Below are 27537 nucleotides of genomic sequence, written 5' to 3' on the forward strand. Positions count from 1 at the left end.
ACATGTCGTCACTGGTCAAGTTGGGGAGGGGACCAGAGAAAACTACGGAGTCCGACATTGTTTTTGCGTATGCACACACCGATTGGACATTAACTTTAGTGACCTCCGATCGACGTAACCGGGTGTCATTACCGCCGACGTGAATAACAATCTTACTGTATTTACGTTTATCCTTAGCCAGCAGTTTCAAAACAGATTCAATGTCGCCCGCTCTGGCCCCCGGGATGCAATTAACTATGGCAGCTGACTTCGCTAACTTAATGTAGACCATTGACTATACCTGCTACAGCTACATATCATATATTGCTGGATTCAGCACAGTCATACCATTCCAGAAAATCCTGATTGGTGTTTCTAGGACAATCCCAGCCAAAGCTAACTAAAAGTAAATGAATACATTCATCATAGACCTTCAAATTTGATACTTCCGCTTATTGTACTTATGTGTTTGTAGTACTGTATTTCCTCAACACATCAATATATTCACATTCTGTTTCTTCACACATGTAGAGGAACCCCCTGGCCATTATCACATCAAATTTGGGATCAATCAGAGCTAGCATTATGAAATTACATGAGCTTTGGTGTACCATCTCCCATTCGGCCTGGCTTCATTTTGCGCTTTTTCTATTTATGGGTTATGTCACAATATCTGTCAATTTAACCATTTTTGCAGTAAAATATTTTTATACAAGAATCCATTTCATATATGGGAGACCTAGGAGAATATGAAAATCATTGTTGTGCTTTGTTCTACCTCCGGTAGGGGTATCTCAAAATTTTGGGTGTCTTCCCACAGGCCTACATACCCTCCAGTGTAGGTGAAAATATTCAGAGTTAAAAATGTTCGGTGTAAAATATACATTGTCAAAGTCCATGGACTCTTTCAGAGTTATTACAACAACAGCTAGAGTAAGATACACCCCAGTGTTGGTGAAAGTGTTCAGAGTTACAAGACTGGTGTACTCTGGAGAGTACAGAGCGCTCTGGAGAGTACAGAGCGCTCTGGAGAGTACAGAGTGCTCTGTACTCTCCAGAGCGCTCTGTACTCTGGAGAGCACTCTGTACTCTGGAGAGTACAGAGTGCTCTCCAGAGTACAGAGTGCTCTGTACTCTGGAGAGTACAGAGCACTCTGTACTCTGGAGAGCTCCTCTCCTCCTCCTCCTCATTTCAAAACGGACCAAGATGTTCTCAGCGCCATTTAGCACTCGTTGAAAGACTGAGGTAAGTTTCTCTTAATCACTTATTAAACCAAATTTGAGCATTTCAGCAGAAGCAGCATTTAAGGATAACTTTATATTGTTGTTCAACACTCCAGCTGGTTTTGTGTCTTAAAATACTGAGTTACACAGAGCTAACGTGACCATGTGGAAGGCTAGCTAAAATGTGTCAGCAACATTAAGCCAATTAACGCTAACCAGCTAATGTCAAACTATACTTGTAATGTCGGCAAGTCGCAATGTGGAGCAGTGACAGTTGTGTTCTTATTAATGTCCATAGATTACAGTAAAACACAAAGACTGCATGTGTAGGGAGTTGGCTGAACTAGCTAACTAGCTAACAAGCTATCCGGGGCTAACAGCTAACACGTGGCGGGTAAACACAAAGTTGTGATTGCTGATTGATTTCATCATAATATAAGAGAACACAAGCAAAGAATGTCATTTAAAAATAACTTTACTTATTGCTACTTAGGAGCATGATATTAATATTAACGCAATATTTTGTGATCAGAATTGAGAGACTGTTTATCAAGAATTGAAATGGCTGTTTTTACACATTTTGGTGTTCCTGGTTTGTCTTTGATCACCACTAAAACATCTTCCATGCTGTAAAACCCTGCTATATCATCATGTCTCACAGCAGAACTGTAGAAGAGGTAGAATGGCAGATTGCTGTGAGGCTGATGGCAACGCATTGTGCTAGTTCTTAATTGTCAACAAGTCTTCTGTAATTCCCTGATATAAGCTAACTGACTTTATTTCCCCTGTATTCCTTTTAATGTTACATGAAATTGTTCTACTTGTTTTTTCAGATATCCCCGTTATGTGCTGTGGTCCAGTGATGGTAAGTATCATTTTAGATAAGTTAATATTAACATTAGTCTATGTTTACACACATGTCAAAATGGTTTCTGCTTGCACGTCTCAGAGACTCCACTCAGTCCAGACAGTTACTTTGAATTTGAAATTAGACAAATTCTGATTGTGATTTTTAAAGCCCAAATCGAACAATACGATTATGCCAACAGGAGCTGATGCTACTGTCAGAGTAACTTTGTGTTGTAGATCATAACACAAATTCAGTTTTGCTTTTACAGATACCATCATGTTGATTAAAAACAAAATCAATAACGAACAGAAATATGTCAGGATCAGTGAACCGAGCTTGGAGGAATTCTTGAATGCTGGTAAGCCATCAGTCACACCCTTGATGATGCACGTCATTGTTCTGTTGGTTGAAAATAATTTCCATATCTCACTTTCTGGCAAGCTACCTTTTGGGCATTTCCAGAGGTCACAGCAATCAAGGGCTGACTTGTATTGGTCGGCTTAGTTGAGTTTGTTTCTCACCTAACTGGTATCTAGGGACAACTTTTTTTTAAGATGATTAATGAAAGTTGCCGGACAGCATGATCAGATTGGTGGTATGGTATCATATGGTATGACTCCCTGTTTGTGTTTTTTCCCTAAGCTTTCCTGAAGTTCTCCATCCCACCCGTCACCAAAGGCATCAGAGTATATGATGAGACGGGAACTGAGGTGGATACAGACGTCTTTGAAGAAGTAGCACAGCAGCCCAACGCTGGTGTATTTACTATCACATTTGACAACGGTAAACTTCTATCTTAATTCCCATTTCTTTCAGCATAGTCCAATGAATATTGAATAAGACTCAGTTACACGTTAAGGTTGTGATAAACTGACAAATGGTAGGTGTTTATTTTTCTCTCTTCCCTCTCTTTCCTGAACTACACGTAGATTCCCAGGGAACAAGTTCGTCCGGCTCTTCCGAGGGGACAACTTCGTCCGCCAGTCCACTGCTTAATGTCGTAACCAATTCAGTGCTGGATCTTTCAGGCTGCCGCCCTGATGATACGGTCATCCTGAAATTTGTATCCTGCGACTCTGATGATACAGTCATTCTAGATGATGATTACAGCCCTTCCAGAAAACGGCAGAAGGAAGATCAAGATGCCAAACGTGTAAGTTGATGTGTAAAATGTATGTTGTGATAGCTTCCTTTGAGGATTGCACACTTTTGATATTATTTTCCTGTGTATTTACTGTCAGCTCTCCAAGATTATTTAATTTTTAGTGAATATTGTCTTGTCTTCTGTCGTTTCACAGTTGGTTGAATCTGCGCTGGCCAAGAAACCTGATGGAGACTCTATTGTCAAGGAATACAACCGGACGAAAGGTCTGACTGACTCCTCACGGCGACAGATGATTAACATCCTTGCAGCAGAAATGACTGAAACTCATGGGTAATTCAGATGTCTTCAGCCTGGTATGTGTTGAGGTAGCTGATGAGATGCCAGTATTTTGTAAAATCAGGACTCTTATTGTGAAAGATGAACAAGTAATACTTACTGGCTCTGGTGTAGAAACCATTTGTTTTGATGAACATTACCATGCATTTAAAATTGTGTTTAAGCCATTACAGGCACTTAAGGTGTTTGATGTTCAAGAGTTGCTCTACTTCAGACCAGTGGATGTTCAAATGGCATATGGAACAACAGATTCCTCCCTTTTCATAGTTCCATATTGCCATCTAATGCTGCCTTGACCAGTGTTTTTAGTGTTAATTCAAAGTTGACGATTTTTCATATGGACCTTTATGGATCATTTAAGTGGCGTTTTAGGCAAAATTTAAGATGTTGATGTTTGCAATGTATCCTCTAGGGGGTAATCTAGGTAGCAGGATGCGATGGCCTTAAGGAATTTGGCTGTTTGTATGAAATTTAATTTATGAAACCCAACTTGAATATTTGATAACAGAGTAAAGTAATTTATTGATCATTACCATTTAGCAAGATCAAAAGTTGTTGGTTGTCTGGCTGAGGTAATCCTGCTTCCATATATATCCTAATGGAATTTTCTGTCGTCATTTGTATTTCCCTAAGGGTGGTTTGTTGTATTTTAGTGATGGTTGAAAAGGAGTTATTGTTATTCAACCTACAGACAACTGCCACCATACTGATAGATTCCAACCAAGATCTTTACAATTCAGCTATTAGAGCTGTCACTTTTCTTAAAGGAGAGATTTGCTAATTTTTAACCTATCTCAGTCTATCTGCATATAGTATGAAAAATGCCCGCATTTGTTGTAGACATTCTCTGGGGCACAGCGACATCGTTTGGCGTTTTTCACACTATATGCGGATAGATTGAGATAAGGTTGTAAATCGGCAAATCTCTCCTTTTAAAAATGTAATTTGAACACCTGCTGGAATAGAAAACCCACTAATCTCTGGGAAGTTGAAAGTCCAATAGTAAATCTAACTGCACTCCACATAGTGTTATAGATGGAATATTTTAAAGCCATTTTAGCATGTTTGAATAGTGTTTCAAATGAAAAATGTATTTATTTTTTGGCACTTGAGTTGGCAGCAGCAGTATAATGTATGAACATATAGTCAAATCTTCTAAAGCCAAATATGTCTCACCACTGGGGGAAAAAAATTCTGAATTTGGCCAATTACTAAAATCAACACAAACACACATGAAGGCAGGTGCACTCTCACATCACAACTCATTCAGTGGCCAATTCGATAATATTTTGGTATGAATCGGTTGGTAGATTCCAGATGATAGTGAAGTTTGTTCTGGGTTGAAAATAGCTGGAATTATCCTCTATGTGTATCCTCTGAAATGCACTTTAAACAATATTTTTCATTGTTAAGAGAAAATAGTTAAGATTTTACAATTTGAAATATACCATGTCTTCTAAGAACCCTGTTTTTCTTTTCATCTCTTAAACTGAAAGTGAAGTTTTATTGTTATGTAGCTCGTGTTGGTGTGAGCACATCTCAAACTACATTTGACCTGAGGATTAATGTCTTTATTTTTAATAAATTTGTATTAAGACATGGATATAATGGTGTTTATTGTTTCCCCCCTGCAAACATTTTTAGTTTTACCTGTTTTAAGTATCAGGTGGACATGGTAAAGTAGAAAATGCAAAACACTCAAAACTAATTCTGTTGAAGAATGCATTTTATTAGAAAAGAGCTTATTGTATGTGTTGAGGTAGCTGATGAGATGCCAGTATTTTGTAAAATCAGGACTCTTATTGTGAAAGAACAAGTAATACTTGGTGTTGGGTAAGAATAACACTTAAAGGGAGTAAGTACACGAGTAAATATGTTTTAACACTGGCAGGAGTCATTCAAAAATCAACACTGTTTGGAGTAATTTCTTAATCAACACTTAGTGTTAAGTTGGTTTAACACTCATGAAGAGTAAATTAATAAGTTAATTCTGATTAACACTTAAAAATTCAGTGTCAACTATAAATAACACTGAGTGTTATTTTCGTCATAGTGTAAAACTTGAGTAACACTTCTCAGTGTAGTGTAAAATATTAACTCTTTCTAGAGTTGAATTGACTCTGAAAATTCAACACTATGTCCAGTGTTATTTTAACACTCTGTAGATAGGGACCATATGTTCACTGACTTAGTGTTAAAATTGACTCTAAGTGTTGGATTAACACTGTCGATTTTGCTGTGTACTCTTATCAACATGGAAGTGGGCAAATATGCTGCTTTATGCAAATGTCATGTAGCCAACCATTTGAGTTGGGACCGATTTTTAGGAAGATATTATTTTACGATATTCTTACTGCTGCAGTGTGACAGCCTTGGAAAAACTTGACTGGTACTTCTTTGCCCCTGAAACAATCTACCGCTTCCCCTTTATTCCCCCGTTGGTATGTCTGTTTTTAGCTCAGTCTCTGGGCCTGCTGCTATCAAATGAAAGCTAGCTAATCAGATTGTTAGAAGATCCTGTCCTGCTCTGCCCCGAGGGCATCGTAATGACAAATCACACACACACACTACCAAACACATCACTCACGGCACTTGCAACGACTTTACGACAGCACAAACTGCTGCCCTGCTGGCCAGATTTACCAAACATGCACCCTATCCCGGACGTTGTGAGTCATTGGGATGCATGTGGGTGAAGCCCTGACTGACTGACCTCCAAATAATGGCAGCTGGAGTAGACTAGTTTACCAGCCACAGCAAAAAATTTGAAACTATAAGTGTAATTAGTGGTGAGTTCCTGTCCTTTTGTGTTTTTTAAAAAATCATGTTTCCCCTGTTCTCAGCTAGAGCATTAGGAGTTCAGCCAAGTAGCGATCCACTCGGCTGAAGTCAAACTTCTCACCTCCACACAGAAGAAAAATCTATCTCTGCCTCACTCTCTTTTCTCTCTGATCCACTGCTTTGTATTCTGCTTGTGCTATAGCAGCAGACTTGCTCATAGGTTGTGATTGTCACCTGCCTGCTGAGTTCTGCGTAGCCTCCAGAGAGGCAGCACTGCCCGAGACGCTCAGGAGGGGATTGAGCCTTCAGATTCAGAGAAGAATGATCTTGATAAAGGCAGCTGAAGTCTCTAGTGTATCCGCATTTTGACAAATAGTTCTGATATCATTTCTTTCACCTGATTCATTCATTCATTCGCACTACATTTAGAATTTGTTGTGGGATTGAATGAGTTCAGTATTTTGTGACGGATACATTACAATTGGTTGAAACTGATGGAAAGGATTAAGAATGTAATGAGAACTGTTTGAGAAAGGGTTTTATAGAGAGTTAAGAATATATCTGTAATAATTTTTGTGTACAATATTTGTAGATTCCATTTATAATTCATTGAAATTAGTATGTATAGTGTTATGGTTTAGAATGTCTAAAGGAACAGACCTGGACTAATTAAAGCTTCAGTAGGCAACAATTTTTTGGCATCATTGGTAAAGATTCCATAATAACCTTTCAGCATATTGTAATTCAAGTGCTCTGAGAGAAAGCTAGACTTCTGCACCTCCTCATGGCTCTGTTCTCAAGCTTTAAAAAATCTAGCATCTATCATGACGGAAGACTTTGGCTAATCACAAGTCATTTCCGAGAGAGAGAGCCCCTAAATCAAGCATGTCGACTTCTAAAATGGTACTGATCTGTCGCCAGCTATGTTGACCAGCATATTTGTCATGGTAGCTGCAATGACACATCGTACAGATACAGGTTATTGCAGACTATTAGCTTGTCTTTAAAACTTTTCGCAATAATGTGCAGCATTAATTTCTGAGGACGTACACAAACAATGCACAGATGCAGGATACGCAACGCAACCATCATTTGTAGGCGTATATCTCCTGCTTAAAGTGGCAGTAGGCAGTATATTTTTTGGCATCATTGGGCAAAAATTCCATAATAACCTTTCAGCGTACTTCAGCTTTAAAAGCAGGGTAAACTTGTGTTTATTCAGAAATTGTTTCAGCATGGTGAAACACTCATGCAATTGTAATTTTGATCTAAATTCAGTCTTCCTCCTTACAAGCGTGTTGTGTTTGCAGCAGTCTTAATCTGTCTGTTTTCAGACACTGAAAAAACAAGCAGTGTAAATTGCTGACATTATTTTATGTTAATGGCGTACACACTTGGAACCTCATGCATAATTAATGCTTAAGCCCGTGAATACAGATAAACACATTTCGGTATTAGTATTTAATTATCCCTTGGTTCCCCATCAGGTTCAGGAGTGGTTCTGAGTCTGCTGCATCCAGCAGAGAGGACCAGAGAGGATCATGGCTGATTCTCTGTTTCCTCTTTTGTTACTTGTTCCTTGGTAGCTGTCATTAGAGGTTGGAGGAAAGGCACATGTGCTGTATTTCCTTGTAAGGGTCATGTTGCGACAAAGTCTTTTATAACTCCTACTTCCTTGTAATGGCTCAGTAGTTTCAAGAAAAAAGTAAAAGTACTAAGAAGAAGCATGGCATTGGCACTGATTGATTGGTGGTGATTACATGGCGACCTTTACATAAGTAGCTGCTGTTTTTGTACCCATTGCTCTCCAGCTTCTCTCTGGAAGTTTTTTTTTTTTCTGTTTAAAGCACATAGAGGGTGAAGTCTGGCATTGGTGCACAGTAGGAGTACTTTGCTAATAGCAGCACTCCGCTCACATCCATAATCCCTTTGTAGAGCTGCAACCAACACCAAGATGCCATTTATCAATTCTACTGAAATAAACCACAGTGGACCTGTTTATTGCTTATAGTGCTACAATACAATTTGCCATGCTTGTTGAGAGCATGCTTTGGGCATGTAGAGCTACTAAATTATCCATGTGTGTTTGCGAAATGACACACCTCGTCTTCGGTTATGGAACAGAAGGACAAAGGCTTTCTTGAAGTGATCATTAAGGACTGATTGTCTAATGCTTGTTCCCTGTCACCTTGTCTCCCAGCCAGACTCAGATTGACATTGAACAATGTTAGTGTCTGGGCTGACAGGGCGAGGATGGTGAGAGGGGAGTTGTTCTGTTGCAGAGTGATAGACCGAATCCTGAGATGGCTGCAGCTTACTGAAGCTATAATTGTAATGGAGATGTACTGAGGTAGTGGAGCTGCTGCTGCGTCTTTAACTATAGGTCAGACTGCAGCTGTGCGGCCTAGTGGTCACCACAGCTATCCCGCCAAAACACACACACATACACACACAAACAGACACGCTCCTGTTGAATTTTCCAATCTCTTATAGCTGCAAGATTCATTTTTGTATTTTGTCTGAGTAGCTGCATAGGAAGCAATGAAGAGTGCGGTTGCCATGGGTAACGCAAAGGTGCATGCTGTTTGGGTTGGAGGTAATTAGCAGAGGGTGGAGTTTGTGAGGGTCTTTACTCAAGGAAGACAAGGAGCAACGTGTTTTAGTCAATCACTTAAAGAAACATCATTAATTAATCTTCACTTTAATAAGAATAAGAACATTTTTCCTTTTTTCCCCACATCGTTGAGTCAATGCTCTCAAGATAGATTTGTGATCTCAGAGGGGCTTGATGAATTTAAATTTAATTGAAAATACTCTTTCAAACCCCAACAACAACAATCAATCTTGTCCTGCCAAAGTGTTTTAAAGAAGCAAGTCCTCATACCTAAACAGCTAAATGGGTGGTTTCTCTGGTCTCCAAAATGATCTTTTTGACCATTATAAACCATTCGTATGGGTCTTTCTTGATCTGCCACCTCTGTGGTTAAAGGGGCAGTAGGCAGAATATTTTTGGCATCATTGGGCAAAAATTCCATAATAACCTTTCAGCATGTTGTAATTCAAGTGTTCTGAGAGAAAACTAGACTTCTGCACCTCCTCATGGCTCTGTTAACAGGCTTTAGAAAATCTAGCCCGTGACGGAAAACTTTGACCAATCACAGGTCATTTCAGAGAGAGAGCGTTCCTATTGGCTGTGTTCCGGTCATGTGACCGGCGCTTGGCGTTCCTTCAAGATATCTCAACATGGCTGCCGGGTCACAAACCTTCTCATTTTACAGCTAAACCGTGCACTACAAGATGATTCTGAGAACATTTGAGGGGAGAAATAGGCATTAACGTACCATAATATTAATTCATATTTGATCAGCGCTGCCTAGTTTGACCGTTTGGTAAGAGTTCTTGAGTGATTGACAGCCGGCTCTCATAGACAGCAGATGGACAGCAGATCCCAGGTCAACTCTGCCTGCTTGTTTTTCTCCGGTCTGTGAAATCTTGCAGATGTCGTTAGGAGCACCGGAGGACACAGAGGCAAATGATTTTTTTCAGGTTACCTGTTTCATGTACTACTGTCACGACCGTTTTATAAAAATAACTTTTTTTAATCATATTTGCTCCAATCTCGCCTACTGAACCTTTATGGTTTGGTTCAATTTAATCTACTAAAACTACTTGAATAGGTTAAAGAACAACAATGGACATATTTTTGTCCAGAATGTATAATGACTGCTTGAACACGGTCTCTAAAGTTTTTATTATATGTCTTATCACCTTGTGACTAACTAGTGATGCAGTAGCCTACAGTAGTTGCGTTTTTGCCGGTATCGTGTGTAGCGGTCTCCACTGCCCCACTCAAAGCCACTCCAGGCCGCTCACGCTCAACTCATACAATGTCTGTCATCATATTTTTTTTACAAAATTTTCAATTTCAATAAAGTGATTCATCAGATTAAATGAGTTAGCCTTTTTTTTTTATTGAATAAACTTTCTTTAATGAAATTAACCTGTCAGTTTCGTTAGATTGCTGCTAGACCGCCCCGTTAGGTGCGTTCTGCATGCCTCCCTTTGTGTGTGGCAAGCTGGAGAGCAAATAGTTTTTTGACCGCAGTGAAAAGTAGTTTTTGAAAGGCTAAACGGCAACAAGTATGAATTGAAGCAGAATATTTTGTTGGATAAAATGTTTTGAATTTTGGAAATGATTACATCTTTCTTTTTTCAATACATTTTAAAAAGGCTCTGGAGCTTTTGGAAATGTTTGGATCACACGAGTCAGAAACAATCCTTCGGAGCCACCACTGGAATCCATTTCTACAAATAGTATAATAAATATTAGTCTGTAGCTTTCTTGGAAGACAGGGGTCTTTAGCCTGTCACTTCATTTTAAATACATAACATTTGTGTAGTACAGTTATGCTGATGTGTTCTTCACAGTAATAAGCAGCTAACTGAGTCCAGACAGGGCTGCTTCAGTTGCTGATGTGTGAACAGCGTATGACGTAAGAGCTTTAATCCATCAGCCATTATGACAATAACAGCACACAGAAGTAATTGCAGTATGTGCTGTCTCCATGGAGCTGTTATTCTTTTCTATTATCACTGTCCCTCCTTCTTTTATCTCGTAGGTTGTTGATTCATGAAACCAACAAGCATAAATATAATGAGAGGAACATGGCCAGCATTAATGGAACGGTGTTTGAATTAATCATAAACTGTATAAGCAGAGCAGGGGCGTTAATATAGACAGTTGGGGCTGTAGAGAGAGCTATTCCCAAAACAATAGTAACTTATTCGACTGTAAAATGAAATACATTGTTGGTAAAATATATGCAGTATATACGCCTAATTGTGTGTGTGTGTGTGTGTGTGTGTGTGTGCTTCATAACTAGTAACTAGTGCACACCAGGACCCGTCATAATAGCATGCACCGCGGCCCGTCGTAACTACTTTGCACCACTGCACCGTGGCCTCGTTTTTTTGGTGCAATAAAGGAATTGTAGTTTTGCTTTTGTTGGAGTTTACTGACTTCCAAAATTTAGGATAGAAACGTGTTTTGCTTGAGTCAAAATTATGGCACCGATTTAAACTTCAGATTAAGGTTGTTAAATGATTTTGACAAGGGTTTGTTCAACAAAGGCTTCAAGCCACATTTAATGGGAACTGAACACAGACTTTGTTCTCACCACAGCCAGACTACATTTCGAGACATTATGCTCATTTTATAACCATGGTGCGACCAGACTCAAATGTCATCACATCTTTCATTGCGCTGATTATGCTGAAATAACCTCATCCCTTCTGAGTGTTAAAAAGCTGATCTGGAAGAGAAAAGTCCAGAAAACTGATGTTTTGTGGCATCGGTTGAGCTTGAAGGTGTGAACACTTCTCAGTCAGAGCCTTTAACAATCATACCGCTCTGACAGTTATTCCCTTATGACCCTGGCAGAGCCCAATGATTACTGCTTTATTTAGAAACACTCCACTTCTTCCTGCATTGCGCCGGTTCAGCTGATGAAAAAGTGCTGTTGTGCTTTAGCTAAAAGATCCTTTACTAACAAGCTTGATGTTTTATTTATAAGCTCTAGGTGTTGTTCAGGCCACGATTTAATGTGTTTTTATGTTAGTGAGAGATGTATGAGGTTTGGTCCAATCCAATCCTAAATGTGGTTGTTGTTTTACCAGGTTTGAACACTGCCAACCAACATGATTTAGCATGTCAACTTTACTATTAGTGCATGTCATAGGCACTGATGGAAACAGTAATATTCTTTGGGTGAAAATGCCAGATTACTGTACAGACTACCACAGACTACTGTATTATACACTATAATATACACTACTATATTCAGCACTCGTGCACTACCATTGGCACACTGTCACGTCACTGCTGTACTTATGTTATCTTATTTTTATTTTATTTTACTTTATTCTATTTGATTTTATCTCTTTTTAAGGTGTACTGGTGTTGGGACGTGTTGTTTAAGCTACTGGATGCCTAAATTTCCTTCGGGATCAATAAAGAGTCTAGCCAAATGCTGATTGTCCAGCACATTTCAGTTAAATCTGTTTGCAATTTGTTGATGTATATCCCTGACAACAATAAACAGACAAACAGGTAGAGATGAAAAGAGAAGATCTCCTTCCTAACTCTTGGTGGAGCTGTTGTGTAAATTGTCTGCCTATGTCACGCTGCTAGACAGCCCGCTGTTCAGTCACTGCAGCATTAAGCATTTGCAAAGTGCCTGCTCTAGTTATTGTACCATAGAAACACACTAGTAAGTTTTCAATATCTGTTACATCTTCAGAAATGTCACATCCCAGTCTTCTGATCTTCATATTTGACTAATTTCAGTTTTCTCCTCCCACTATAACCTTCTTTACATTCACACTTCAGATGCAACACTGACACTTGTGGTAACACTTCATTTTACAGATCCGCAAATGTTATTGTAATTAGGTGATAATTAGCAAGTAACCTATTTGAAATTTCTTTAAAATTACTGCCAAATTACCCCAATTTGTACCTCAAAATGTATCGAAAATTACTTTATTATAAACATTATTTAATAATTATATGCTAAAATAGCATATTATGGTTAAAATAGGGCCCTTAGGCTTGAGAAGCAGCTTTGCGCTGCAAAACTAATAGAAGACATTTCTGATCAGGCACAAATCTCACCATTCTGTGACTTATTGTCTACACAAAAGTAACCTGGTAGCTAATGTAATGATTCAGGGAGTTTTTAAAGACATTTCAAATAAGTTTTTTGCTAATTATTATCTATTTACCAGCAGACATGGGAATAAAGCATATGAATTAACTTTGTATTCTTTTCCTGGAAATGTATTAAATAAATTGCCAGCTATTGGGAAATAGCGGTACATAATTATTAAATAATGTTTATAATAAATTAATTTTTGATAGATTTTGAGGTAAATATTGGGGTAATTTGGCAGTAATCACAAAGAAATTTAAAATTGGTTACTTGCTAATTATCACCTAATTACCATGAAATTTGCGGAGCAGTAAAATGAAGTGTTACCACACTTGCAAATCTTTCGTATTCCCAGCACTTGAATCAAGGAGTAGAAAGTTTCAGAAATGAGGTGCACAAGCCAAATAAATCTACCCGTTCGTACGATTGGTAGTACTAGCAGGGCTTTAACATCTTTGACACGACAGGAAGACATTTGATTTAGTGTTCATATTCAAAATGTTGCTGAACGGCGCTTAAGCAATCTGTTTATGACCAGTAACAGGTTAATGTACCCGAGCTGATCTCTACTTCCTGTTGTGACTAGCCCAATGCTAAACACCTGCTGATGTGACTGCTGGAATTGACCTTTAAGTTTATACACTTATTCATGCACACACACACACACACATACACACACACACACACACGCACACACGCACACGCACACACACACACACACACACTCATAAACTTGATGCTTATAAAATACTAATGTATGACCACTACTTAAGAATGTAATTTGCAGATCGAGGGGTGTAGGCTGTTTTGGCCCATGCTTTGTCTAAACATGTATTCACCGGGTATTTCTATAAACTGGACTATGTTTACCCATTTTTTAATAATCAGATCGAAACTTCAAAACATAGGACTTACTAACAGTTATTCCTACACATAATATCACTGAGAGAATAGTATTCAGTCTGGTTGGGTAGACTGTAGAGGTTTCAACCTTTTTTACAACAATTTACGACATCACAGGATAAATGAGTAAGATAAGATGAGTTGTCGAATCATGAGGTTGTGACTTTAAAGCATTTCTTTGCATTAGGTGCAAAAAAAGAAGGTGCATCTAGCCAAACCTAATGTGTTCTAATACAATAAATCTTGCCTTCATGAAGGTTATAATATTGAGCTTTTCAGAGGTGTTGATTGGAGGCAGTAGATTGTGGTGCTTTTGAAGTGCATTGTGATATAATGAGAGGTATTTCTAATATTTAGGCCACTCCATTTATGACAAAGGGTACACTTTTTGGCTGACCTTTTCTGAGGGTAGTTTCAATGATGCAATGTTTTAAGATCTCCTCCAATCTTACTGCATGTATTTCCACCACTGTGTAATTTAACCAAACCATTGAACACGATTCCGCTCTTATCACATTCCAGTGCCCGTTGCTGCTATGGGCCTTTCTCTCTTTCATTTACAAAATACAATGCCTCAGGCACTACTTCAGAAATAATTGGGAAAGGAGATGACGCATGCAGTTGTATTCCCAGGAGCCCAGTGTTTTTGGATAAGGAGGAGTGAGAACTAGGCAATCCTGAGGTAATAGAAGTTTGAAATGGAGCTGTGTGAGCTACTGTAGTGAGTCTGTCCCCAGGGTGTCATCTTTGTCTGCCGTAGTCATGATGGTTGTGGCCGTCGCAACAGTAAAAATCAGCAGATACCCTGACACTTTAAAGGACATGATGCAGGGAAAATGAGTCAGCCATTAGTGCAGTGATGTATGAATGAGCCGCATGACCATTGTAGTGCTGCATGTCACCCGTTATTCAACCTAAAAGCACCTTTCCTCACTACTACAGCACACACACTTACCTTCAGTGTGTTTGCGTCACATCAGTCTGTTCACCTTCTTTGCTAATCATTTGGGTTCAGTTAAGTTTTTCAGCCTACGTGTTATTAGTATTTGTATTTTTAATTTAATGTCCTTTATGTGGCCCGATCAGCTTGCACTTGACTGACTGACTTCCTTGTCTTCTCTCTTCTCTTTGCTCCTCCAGGGAAATAGAGGAAGAGTTGGAGATGGTGTGGCAGGCAGCAACCAGGGAGAACCAGCAGATCTGCACCTCTAATCAAAGCCCTGAGCTCCAGAGAAGGTCCACATTTAAATCAGACTCAGATCACCAAAACAACTCCTTGGACGAGAAGCATAAGCACGGGCTGGATTTCTATTGCTAAGATTCTTGGAGCCATAAACCATTGGTGTGTTCACTCATAAGATAGACCGGGTACATAACTACATTAGTTACAGTCCTGAACATGTCAACGTACAAGCATCTGTCCAATTGACTTTCTTTGCAGATAAAACCTTAAATTTGCACCATCCTCTGTAACAAACTCATAACTGTATTTAACTACATTGTAAGCACAATTCTCTGGTGTTCAAGTTCACTTCACACTTTTTTGTCCTGTAAGGAAAACTTGGTTCGGAAACGAGGACTGCAGTAAAACATATAAAACATGAGAGGGGCAAGAAATGATAATAAAACAGCTCACTTTATTACACAGCTCAGTTTTAACAGTGTGGCCAAATATACCTGACATCATTCTGGGTAGTCAAAAAGCCATTTTATGAAGATTTTTAATTTATTTTGTATTTTTAAATTCGTCTCAGGGTTTTATAGACCGTGCCAACTAGTATAATAGATCAACAAGTCTACCCAATGAATGTGTCCCAAAAGAACATAGCCAACGCTGCCATCTTCTGGGCACATATGATAATGGTATTATCACCGTCACAGTGGCAACGTTACGTGGTACAGAACAGGTGGACATGGAAAAAGTACAGGTACAGGTAAAGTAGTATGCTCAAAATGACATTAGGTGATTTATCTGTAGCAGATACTGTTGATGGTATTACAGGGAATTTCCTGAAAAAAAGATAAAATAGGTGTTTATGCACTAAGAAATGCATGTATATTTATATGTGCTTGGCTCATACTATTATTTCTACAGATTATATTTTGAGGCATGGCTGATTTAGCGGAATTTTTACTTTTTACTTGATTTTGACTTGTAATTAAATCTGCTTTAGACACAGAGGAAGTGACTGGAAGTGTTATTTATTGGAATAGTTTGTATATGAATAATTGTTTTTCCACTACAAAGTAGTAGTGATACCAGTGAAACCAGTGGACTGTTATTGTTGGTCCCTATTAAATACAAGACCTAGCACTAACCATTGACGAAGAACGTGACACAACAGATTTTTCTTTGACTGAGACACGATAACATCAGCTCAAACAAATATTAGCAGAAGGGTTTGGCAGATGTGTGGGAGGATTTCAACATTTATTTATTTCCTTTTTTACAGTTAAAAATAAGAAATGGTTGTGATTGTGAACTCCTTAAGATGAACTCTTTTACCTACATTAGTGAGTATTCACTTTTGCTCATGGTGATCATATCTTCCTCCAGACAGAAAACGAAAATGTCTCTTTATGACCCTTTCTCTACAAACCCAGTCACGCCATACCTGCTCTGAGTCAGTTACTCTTCTAAATCACCTGAGGGCTGTTATTCAGCTGTGAATAAGTCACCCTCCTTAAGGCATCCTGCTGAAGACTGGGCTGGATAAAGGGACTTCCCAAAAAGGACATCAAATGGAATTCTTGTACACTTATTTGATTCATTGGTTGGTTTATATTGGGTTTAAACAAAATGTTGTCACCCCCTCCTCACAGTTTTTATCTTTAGAAATCTCATCTGATTGACTTTAACGAGTTTTGGCAGAGTAACACATGGGATATTTTGCAGTACCTCTGAACAGGCCAACCTGTGATCTCTATAAAAGCGACTTGTGTAACACAAAACGTTTTACTCCTGTGATAGCTTTAGAGTCAGCATCAACAAGCTGCTGCAAGTCCTCCTCTTCCTCCACACAGAGGTATTGTTTCATTTTACTACTTCAACTCAGTTTAAATTAGTTTTGATCGGTTTATTGTAGTCTTTCTATTTTAGTTCAGTTTTATCAATTCAGGTTTTGGTTGTGTCACGTTATTTAGGATCTACTACCTGATGTTTAGATTATTTATTATATCAGATTTTTATTTACATACACTATCATTCAAAAGTTTGGAATCTCCGGCCACAAAAGCCTGATTGGGTCCAGTCAGATGAGGGAGAGGACTATTCTATATTTTTGAATGGTCTTTCATGCTTTTAGGTTGTTGAAAGTCACAATGTAGAAAGAGACAGAGATACCTCTGAGTAACAGTTAAATAATACAATAAATCACCAGTCACTGGTAAAAGAAACTGGAAGTTTACACACATCAAAATGTGTGCAGATTTAAATAGAATCCTGTTTCAGTGTCAAGAGCACAATAATGCCAATAACAAGCTGGAATAAACAAACAAGCATGTTGCTTTATCAAATCTATTCTTCAAACTTCACAATAGAAATAGAAGGTTAATTTAGGGTTAGCATGATTGGAAGTGGATCAGGGAATATCAGCTGAACATATCACAGTTTAAACTTATTCAATCTAACCACTGAGTAGACCGCAGAGGGCACACAAACAATATTTAGAGCCCAGTTGCACTGTTGTGGTTAAATAATGATCGAGGGTCACTTACGCTTTTCTGGAAAGTGAAACAAATTTGTATTTGTATTTGCGGGGAAAAAAGGGTTCCAACAATATTCTCCCCTGTCATGCAACACTGCAGGGACATTGACTAAATGGATTTAATTCTTCTTCTTTTGAAAACTATTTCAAATGTTAAAAATAGATTTGGTGTCTGAGTTATACTGTTTTTTTGCAAAATACCCATTATTAAAAGAAAGAAGAAAATCATCAATATAACGGGTGATTCCAAACTTTTGGACGATAGTGTAAGTTAAGATTGTTTTATGATTAACTCAAATATGTCATTGTGTTAGGTCTAGTTTAACTTAATGGCATAATAGAATAATAGCATGTAACCCCCTTTAAAGCTCTTGATATACTATTTTGTTATTTGTTTCAAGTATAGTGCTGAAATCTTTCGCCATCATTTTTTGTCAGAATATTCAATGTTTTGACGTGTAAAAGTTACAGGACATAACAAAGAGAACATTTTGAAAATCAGCTTAACTAACTTGTAAAACTGATGTATTATATTACAGATGTATTATATAGTATACATTATAACACATACAGGTGTTACACCTAATCAGAAATACATCATACATTTTGCATGTAAGGTTGTAAAGTATCTCTTTTTGTATTCATATTGTGTATTTTACTGTGCAGTAACAAGGGTCAATGAACTCATCTTCAATGACTGTGCATGTAGTTTGGCTGTACTGTAACTAGTTAACTTTGACACAGTGTGAATAGAGGTGAGAGGCAGATGGGAGGGGGATTCCTGTAATTCATATACACATTCACATGTATTTTCAGATTATGACGCATGAAAGACTGGTAGGCTATTCAAGATTCAAGTTATTTATTGTTATATGCACATTTGCACAGGCAACGATGACAGAGAAGCAGTTGTGAAAATCTTAGAGCTCAGGCTCCCTCCAACAATGATCTAAATATAGGGATTAAAATATAAAATATAAATACAATAATATATATATATATATATATATGTCATAGACAGTAAGTGCAAAATGAATAAACTGTAAACAGGGATGTAGTTAAGTATAGTATAAGTATAGAATTGTATAGTATAGTATTGTATAGTATATAGTATCACGCTCACATACACATTCACACTTACAGGTGATTTAGAGTTAACAACTAACCTAACCACCTTTTCTTTGGACTGTGGGAGGAAACCGGAGAAAAAAAGATACATACTGTATATATATGTGTACAGCGATGTAAACAGTGTCAAAGGGCTGAGCCTGATGCTGCGGGGCCGTCCAGCAGGCGTCCTGCTGACCCAGTATTAACACTCAATTACATTATATTTTAATAAGGCTGTGTTTTCATTTCCCCTGACATACACCACTGTTTTGAAAGATTCCAATGCTCGCTCAAAGTTTGATATCAGTATTCTGCCATGTTGTTAGTAAAACTTCATAACCTTTCATGCAATACGGCTACATTTTTGATATTTGACCGAGTAAAGTATTTTGATCCCACTTGTAATACCTTGTGACTTGTCATAACAGTTATGATACATAACACATCCTAAAACATCCTGAGTGATTATCAACTCTTGTGATGACTGACGATTGTGTTGTAATGCGTTATGAAGCTTCAAACACATCATAATCATAACAACGTTACACTGTTACACAGCAGAATGAGAAATGATTACAGCCTCCGTGTTGATGCTGTTAAAATTATCTGGTAAATTCAGCTTCAAGCAATATTTCTAATTAAAATCTCTTGTTGACGAGTAGAAGTGTGACTTTTCCATGCTGGCTGCCCTCCGCACAGGACAACATGAAGGAAGCCTATTCTTTGGAGAGGAACGATACTCGAGGAGTCTCTTTTGTAAGTATAGAACAAACAGCAGCTTCCACCAGAACACTCCTGCCCTCTTCACATGTTGCTTTCACTGCCTGAGATCTTTTCCTCTCCTATTATTTCTCCTGCATCCTGTGTTTTTGTTGCGGATTTGTTTGATCCACTTTTTGAGACTCTTTAGCACGAATATTTACAAAAGTCTCTCTCTCTCTACCATCTCTGTCCAACTCTGCCTTTCTGTCTGATTATTTCACTCTGTCTCTTTGAATCTGTGACTCTTAAGACAGAAGGTGGTATCCTACAGAGAACTGTACCTGTGGTCTCCAGTCCAGAACATAATGATTTGGACAACAGAGAAAAAGCCTACCCTACCCTATTCGGAAAATACAGCCAGAGCCTTCAGACCCTCAAACCCTTCCGCTGGTCCTCATCCCAGTCAGTGCCATTGATGACATCATTTTTCTGTTTTTAGACACTTATATATCATTTGATAAATAATTTTAAGGTAACATGTTTACTACATATTTTTACCCATTGCATATTGGGTGATGTTTCCATGTCTAGGTCCCACCCTCTGGACAATGCAGGTTTCTTTTCCTTTGCAACCTTTGCCTGGATGATCCCCATGATGTGGGACCTGTTCAGGAATAAGTTGGACATGAGCTCTCTCAACCTGTCTCCTTTGGATGTAGCCGACGCCAGCGTAGAAAGGTCTGACACATTGCAGTATATTTATAGACATGACACATGACAAGCCTAGTTGCTGAAATTCATATCTGGAAAACGTGTGTAGTGCATCTCATGAGTGTTACTGTTTTACTTTAATAACAAGGCTGATTGTGTGCGTTGTGCTCAGGTTCCACAGACTCTGGCAGGAAGAATTGGCAAAGGTGGGCCTGGAGAAGGCCTCTGTGGTTCGAGTGATCCTTCGCTTTCAAAGAACCAGGCTGATTCTGTCTGTCCTCGTTGGTTACCTTGCCATGGTGACAATTTTTCTGGGCCCGGTAATTTTATTTGAATTTTAATATCAACAGCACGAGTGTTTCCTTTATTGACAGGATCCAGTGGCATTCTCTGAAGTTTGTCCTAATATCACATTCATTGTTAATGTGGTGGAGGAAGTATTATAATGTTTTTCTTAAGGAAATTATCAGTATAACATTATAATAAAAAAAATACTCCACTACAAGTAATATGATCACAAGATAAATGTGAGGGGGCGTGAGATGATTAATGGGATACAAAAGAAAAACAAAAACATTCTGCTACACAAATCTGTAGTCATATTTTGCACCTTTTGTAAAATATTGGAAAGTTTTACCTCTTTGAGCTTAGAACAATTGTTTAAATGAAACCATGTGAGACGTTTAGAGGGTGCACATGCTAACAACTCATAGATATACTGTATTAAACATGACAAGGGGCCCCAGGGCACTGCTTTTTTGTAAGGTGTCACAAGCCAAAAATATTGGAAACAACTGGTTTACTCTTTAAAAATGTTGGGAACGAGTAGAAGCAGGTGTGGTTATCAGCAAATATCAAAGATAATTATTAATATCAATAAAATATTAGTATTAATAAAACTCAATCAATTGATATTAATACTAACGAGGCACCAAAATTATGTAGGTGCATAAACAGACATTACAACAAAGCTCTCAATAACATCAAATCAAATCAATACATGTAGGTTACCATTGACAGAAGTTAAAGTTAAATAGTCTTCCTTAGCTATGTGCCATTACTGTGCTAATGCTGTGCTATGCTAGGCCCAGTGACATTTCCAAGTCCGTGGAGGAAAAGAGAGGATCCGGTGTCAAATGATGCAATCTCCGCTGTGCTGCGTCCTGATTATCGCTTCAGTGTTTTGTTCTCGGTATACTCGTGTAGACCATAGAAATAGAACATTCCCATTCAAATCAACATAGCAGGATGGTCAAAGCAGCGGCCATTTTTATGTGTATCGTGATCATTTTAGATAGATTTTGAGGTAAATATAATAATTACATAGTAATTTGGCAGTAATTCCAAAGAAATTTCAAATAGTTTAGATGCTTATTATCACCTAATTACCATGACTGATTTGCAGACCTGTAAAAAGTGTTACCTTGAATTGATAAAAATGTGTGGGAATTGCAGGGCATGCCAAGAAATGCAACTAAATGTCATGGATATCATATCATATATATCATGGAAAACTCACTTTTTCAGTGTTTGTGCACACACATTTGGGTATCTGGAGTCCCTACCAACCCACAAACTGTGAAATAAGACAACCCACTCAGTTTTTTTAGCACTGTATAGATCAGGAAACATGTGATTCAACAAGCCATTCGGATTTGTTTCCCTTTCCTATGTCACATGTGGGCTCATTATATACCGCCCCCAATCTGAGTATCTCCACCCATGACTTGAGAACTATACCTATGTAAAGGTGCACCGTATTTTTCTCACAAGCCAATCAGAGCAGACAGGGCATTTTCGGGAGGGGGGGGGGCTTAAAGAGACAGGAGCTAAAACGGAGCACTTCAGATGGAGGGTGAATACAGGTATATTCAGACAGACAGTAAAAATAAAGTGTAAACATGTTCTGGTAGAAACCCAAAATACCAGTATGGACTTGAAAATGAGCAGGATATGTCCCCTTTAAGTCTTTATGGATGACATCACACATGTTTTGTGACTGATAAAATGAATGGTTGTTTAATGTTTAATGCTCTTCTGTGTTTTACAAACCTCTCTGTCCTCTCAGGCTGTTCTGGTCCATGCGATCCTAATCTATGTTGAGGACCCAGAGAAGTCCACAGTAACCTATGGTGTTGGCATGGCCTTCGCTTTGTTCACCTCAGAGTTCTGCAAAGCCTTCACATTCTCCTTGATGTGGGCGTTGAACCTGCGCACTGCAGTCAGACTGAAGGGTGCCTTCTCTTCAGTGGCCTTTGAGAAAGTCATCTCTCTGCGGGTGCACAGCGGCATTTCAACGGGAGAGGTAAAGACTGGGTTACATACATAAGGGTTAATGCTTATTTAATGCAGGGTGTCTACATTTCTCTAGGAAAGTGATCTTATACATCAGAATCAATCTCTCTCTCTCTCTCTCTCTCTCTCTCTCTCTCTCTCTCTCTCTCTCTCTCTAAGGCTAATGTGGTTATTTTTTTATGTGGTAGTTCTCTCTGTATCTGTATTAGAGTGTGTTAAATGAGTTGAGTATGCATTGTAGCATGTTGGGTATTTAAACAGAGACCAAAACTTCTTACCCTTTACCTACTATTACTTCATGTTCTTCTGCCAACAAGGAACAAGAACTTCAATAATATTAATAATATGTTGTGCTGGATATGTTGATCCAACTCAACAACAGTCACATGGGGAGAATGACTTACCAAGTCAATATGTGAATGGCTGTATGTGGGGCATGAAGAGTTTATATGCATTTGCGGATTACTCATAAAATCATACGACCAAAGCATCCTACGCGCCAATGGAATTGGTGTTACAGGGGACCACAAGTGTAGCTAGAAAAAAAAAAACGGTGGGTGTGCATCAGAAAAACTGGGTGTGCCACATGATCCAGGGGCGGACTGGGACTGAAATTCAACCTAGGACTTTGAAATGGAGAGGCTCTTTGTGCGAGCACCTATAGTTTTTTTGGCTGCTTTAACACTAATACAGCCACCCCACCTGCCGCCTCAGTTTTGGACAATCTAATTAAAAAACAAAAAAATAACATATATACAGTAAATATACTGTATATATGCTATATATAAACTTGCAAAAAGCTCTTGCGAGACTCGTTGCCCGACGACATATCCTAGCCTTAACAATTCAAGGTCAATGCCTTACCATTACTCTTCGAGGTCAATGCCTAACCTAAACTATCTTGCGGGAGTTTCGCAATTTGCGTCTTACCTTCTAACCACAACCCCGTTTTCTACCGGCCTCAGCAGCTTTCTGTGCAGCCTCTCCCGGTCCCGGTGTTACGTTGAGGTATGTCCCCCGTCGAATAGTGTTTCCCTCCTGTTAAATTGACAACCCCCCCCCTCGGTAGTCAGCGTTATGTATGAGGTTTGGTTCAGGTTTAGGTAGGAGGAAAAATATATCGCCGGATTACAGTACTCGACACAATACCAGCCGCATGCTTCATGCAACGTCTACTAGTAGAAATATAGAACAGCTGCAGATGGATAATTGTTTTGTTTAGTAATATTAATTTTTTCGAGTAAGGCTATAACTAAACATTTATTCTGCATCTGATTGTTGGGTGTGCCAGCTGCCTCTTTGGGTGGCACGCCCGTGGCTACGCCATTGCAGAAGACTTATTTGCATAATGCATTTCTTGAATAATACATTTTGTTATCAAACTTTTTATTTGATATTATTGCATTTTTCTTCATTTTCTGCTTAACCTTGTTTTTAATCCTGTTTTGTAAATCCAAACTTCTTTGTCATAAATGTCTTGTGGAATTCACCTACTGTGACTGTTAGTTCAAGAAACATACCCTGGTAATGCAATCTTGGCAATGTGGATTACAGTCTTTCTTTCACTCTCTCCCTCTCTCTCCTGTACAGTTGATTAATGTTTTGACCAACGATGGCCAGAAATTATTTGACGCAGTATTGTTTGGGTGCTTTCTGATGAGCCTCCCAGTGCTCTTTACTGTGTGTATTGTCTATGCCTGCTACATTCTGGGCTACAGCGCACTGGCTGGAGTCTTCACCTACCTCATCATCATCCTCATACAGGTCTGTACATTAGAAACTTCACATATAGACATATTTTCAAAAGCAGTGTGAAATAAATCAAATCCGATTTTACTACTATCACAATCAGAGCTAAAAAGTGGCACTGTAATTATCAAAATGTATAAACAAATATCAAGTTTAATTAACTACTAGTTGGCAAATAATTATAGCTTTCTGTGTTACATGAGATATATTACTAACTAATTCAGCCACCAACGTGGACAACCCTAAAATATTTACTGCTTTGCAGCTTGTCTCCCGTTGTCACTAATTTTACCATTGTTTTTTTTTTGCTTTCAGGTTTGCTTGGGCAAGCTCACTCACGTCTTCAGATGGAGAACCACTCTGATAACAGACAACCGTGTTCGCACTATGAATGAGATTCTCGACAGCATCAAACTTATCAAGATGTACGCCTGGGAAGATTCCTTTGAAAAGAAGATCGAGGGTATGAAGTTAGGCAGGCTGCATGTTGACTCATGACACATGTTGTTAATCTTTATTGTATACCAAATATTAGGGGAATCATTTATACAAACCAATCTAGTGTGCTACTTTCCATGTTTCATGGTTGAAGGGAAATTGTGTGCACCTTTTACAGGAATCTGGAGATGGTGGGAATTGCCAACACAGATGGCGAAGTAGTTTAATTGAAACAGCATGTTTTAATTATTTTTTTATTAGTCTTTGATTGAAAATCACATAGCCATGCTGCCAGAGGCACCAGAGGCTGGATATGAGGCTGCAGCTGCCACATACTCTCCACCTTCACGTCACTTTGCTCATATAGAATGGTTTGCCAATATAGATGCAAAACAGGTATCTGATACGCCCTTGCCTCCGGCAGTCCATGCCCTGTGGGTGTGCAGCAATGTGCTTCTTGAAATGCATTAGAAGTTGCTGCAGCCATCAGCCTCTCTAACTTGTGACGTAGTTCATCGAGCGGCTTTTATTGAAAATTGCGTGGTAATAACACGTGTAACAAGTGAGATAGTCCTCTAAGGGAGGAAGGGAGGGGGTGGTGACTGGGTCAAACAAACACAGGACTTCCACCCAGTAGACGGCTGTTCGTGTCCTTTGGGAAACCAACAGTAAACATTGACTTTACGATTGTTATATAACATTGTTACAATTGATACCTAAAGTTACATAAGAAAGTCCAAAAAGGGAGTCGTGGCTAGAAGGTAACGTGCAAATTGTGAAACTTTTTGCGAGATGGTTAAGGTTGAGCATTAACCTCGAATAGTTAAGGTTGGCTTCAAACAGCCCCCAGTGCGTGCTGAAGATCACGGTCTGATGAAGCCAACAGAACCACATCATCTGCAAAGAGCAGAGACGCAATTCTTAGGTCCCCAAACCGGACACTCTCCTTCCTCCGGCTGCACCTTGAGATCGTGACAAGGGACAACCCTGGTGGAGGAACACGTTTACATGAAGCAGCATATTTGCCCACTCCCATGTTGATAAGAGTTGATTCAATATTTTAATCGATTGACAGCCCTAGTTATTAGTGCTCTGTGTGTCTGTCCGTTAGCGTGTCACACTTTCGTTTCCGGAGCAGAACTCGGAAACTATTTAACTTAGGAACTTCAAATTTGGTGAGATGGTTGACAGTGTGGTCTAGTTGTGCCTTTTCGGGGTTAGAAGTCCAGGGTGCCCACATTTTTCTTAAATTATTTCCAAAAGGGAAAGTTTGTTGCAAAACCTTTGGCAAACGTGTACAGAGAGCTCCTTAAATATCGAGCTTGTTTAAACACTTAGTTTCCACATATGGTTTTAGGAGAGGGACAAATAAGAATAGAAACACCTCTTTTAGAAGCCACCATATGTCTCTTCAACTCTGACCCAGGACCCCCAGGATCCTGCTGACCTAGCATTTGGCATATATTTACCTTGACCAGCTCTAAATCAGGAAGGCCCAAACAACAACTAACATTCCAATATACTCTCCTAATACAAACCCATACATGTAAATATGCTGCATCTAACAGCAGACACCTCACTACTTTAGCAGGGGTCAAGCAGTGAGCTTGTGAGCCATGCTCACTTTTGCCTTGTTACGTTGTCACATTATTACGTTGATCCATTTCTACGTTATTAACACATGATCTTTTTTCTAACCTGAACCAAGTAGTTTGATTGCCTAAACCTAACCGATCATTTTATGATCGTTTCACAAAATGAACCACGTGGCATTGCGCATTTCTGCAAGCGTGATGAGGCTGATATTACTTATTCACAAAACATATTTTTGGTTCAGAAACACCAAAATTCAACGTATCCAGTGGTTTGCAGAAATGTACAATGCCAACCTTTTTTTATTTTCTGGTGACTGAATTGTTAAAAAACATTTTCTAGGTACTTTTGAGCAAATAACTTATCCCAAGTTGCTACAGTGAAGGTGCTCAGTGGACAACTGTGGGCTGAAATGTGATTGCACTGGGAGATCCATTTACCAGGAGAGGTAAAGTTAAAGAAAACAAAAACTATTATGTTGTCTCTCTTATAGGCTTAAGGAAAAAGGAGAAGAAAGAAATACGGAAGTTCGGTTACGTTATGAGTGCTAATATCAGCATCACCAGCATGAGCTCCACCATTGCCACCGTTATCACCTTCATTGTACACACTGCGTTCAACTTGAAGCTCAACACGTCTGATGTGAGTACCACAGCAGTGCAGCACATATAGTAATACAGCACAACAACCATTGCAAACATGCCCACTGTGTGATTTACGTGGTTAATAGAGGTGTATTGAAAAAAGAACATAGAGAGAAGTCTGTACGTAGTTGGACAGAACAAAAAGCTCTGTTCAATTACAGCGTGTATGGATCTGAGACATAAAATAAATATGTGTTTAGATGATTGTTTTGTTGCCACTTATTCATGATGAATTCACCTCTTTGTTTGTTTGTGCTTGCACTGAACCAGAGCAGGCTACAGACAAGTGCTGGTCACTAGAGCATTGTGGTCCATTTAAAACGTTCAGTATATATGACCTTGTCAGGGTTGTAGTGTAAGGTTGTGTTTGAGCATCATTCTTTGTTATTAACAGGCCTTTGCCACCATCGCCGTCTTCAACTGCTTGAAGTTCTGCTTGTCTTTACTGCCTCTGGCTGTCAAGGCCCTGGCTGAGGCTGCTGTATCACTAAAACGACTGAGGGTAAACCCAACCACTAACAATGGTTATTAGCACTAGTAGTAGTATTCATTACTACTCTGATCTTATATAATGTTATTTTGCTGTGATGTCATCCAGCGATACAAACTGCAATATCTTGTATGGCTGTTTCAGAAAATATTGCTGATCCAGAATCCAGAGACCTACCTGATCCAGACAAAAGACAGTGACTTCGCCATA

At 38.8% G+C, this 27537-nt stretch overlaps 2 protein-coding genes across 3 annotated transcripts in view; both read left to right on the forward strand.

Moving 5' to 3' along the window:
• The window catches only part of cep89 (centrosomal protein 89), a 91325-nt gene extending 75256 nt beyond the window's left edge, over window positions 1-16069 (forward strand). The window contains exon 18 of the mRNA XM_074660854.1: window positions 15029-16069. Coding sequence (XP_074516955.1) covers window positions 15029-15206 — 178 coding nt within the window. The 3' untranslated portion in view covers window positions 15207-16069. The remainder of the gene's footprint in view (window positions 1-15028) is intronic.
• A 740-nt stretch (window positions 16070-16809) lies between these two features.
• LOC141783438 (ATP-binding cassette sub-family C member 12-like) overlaps window positions 16810-27537 on the forward strand; it is a 247760-nt gene continuing 237032 nt past the window's right edge. The window contains exons 1-9 of one of the 2 annotated variants that reach the window (XM_074660747.1): window positions 16810-16914; window positions 19368-19461; window positions 19718-19869; window positions 19999-20145; window positions 20291-20438; window positions 22187-22423; window positions 24004-24177; window positions 24478-24625; window positions 26687-26835. In XM_074660747.1, the coding sequence (XP_074516848.1) occupies window positions 19411-19461; window positions 19718-19869; window positions 19999-20145; window positions 20291-20438; window positions 22187-22423; window positions 24004-24177; window positions 24478-24625; window positions 26687-26835 (1206 nt within the window). In that variant the 5' untranslated portion in view covers window positions 16810-16914; window positions 19368-19410. The remainder of the gene's footprint in view (window positions 16915-19367; window positions 19462-19717; window positions 19870-19998; window positions 20146-20290; window positions 20439-22186; window positions 22424-24003; window positions 24178-24477; window positions 24626-26686; window positions 26836-27537) is intronic. The other variant, XM_074660755.1, reaches the window with a different exon arrangement.

Source organism: Sebastes fasciatus, chromosome 2 (assembly GCF_043250625.1).
Source record: "Sebastes fasciatus isolate fSebFas1 chromosome 2, fSebFas1.pri, whole genome shotgun sequence".
NCBI classification, from domain to species: domain Eukaryota; kingdom Metazoa; phylum Chordata; class Actinopteri; order Perciformes; family Sebastidae; genus Sebastes; species Sebastes fasciatus.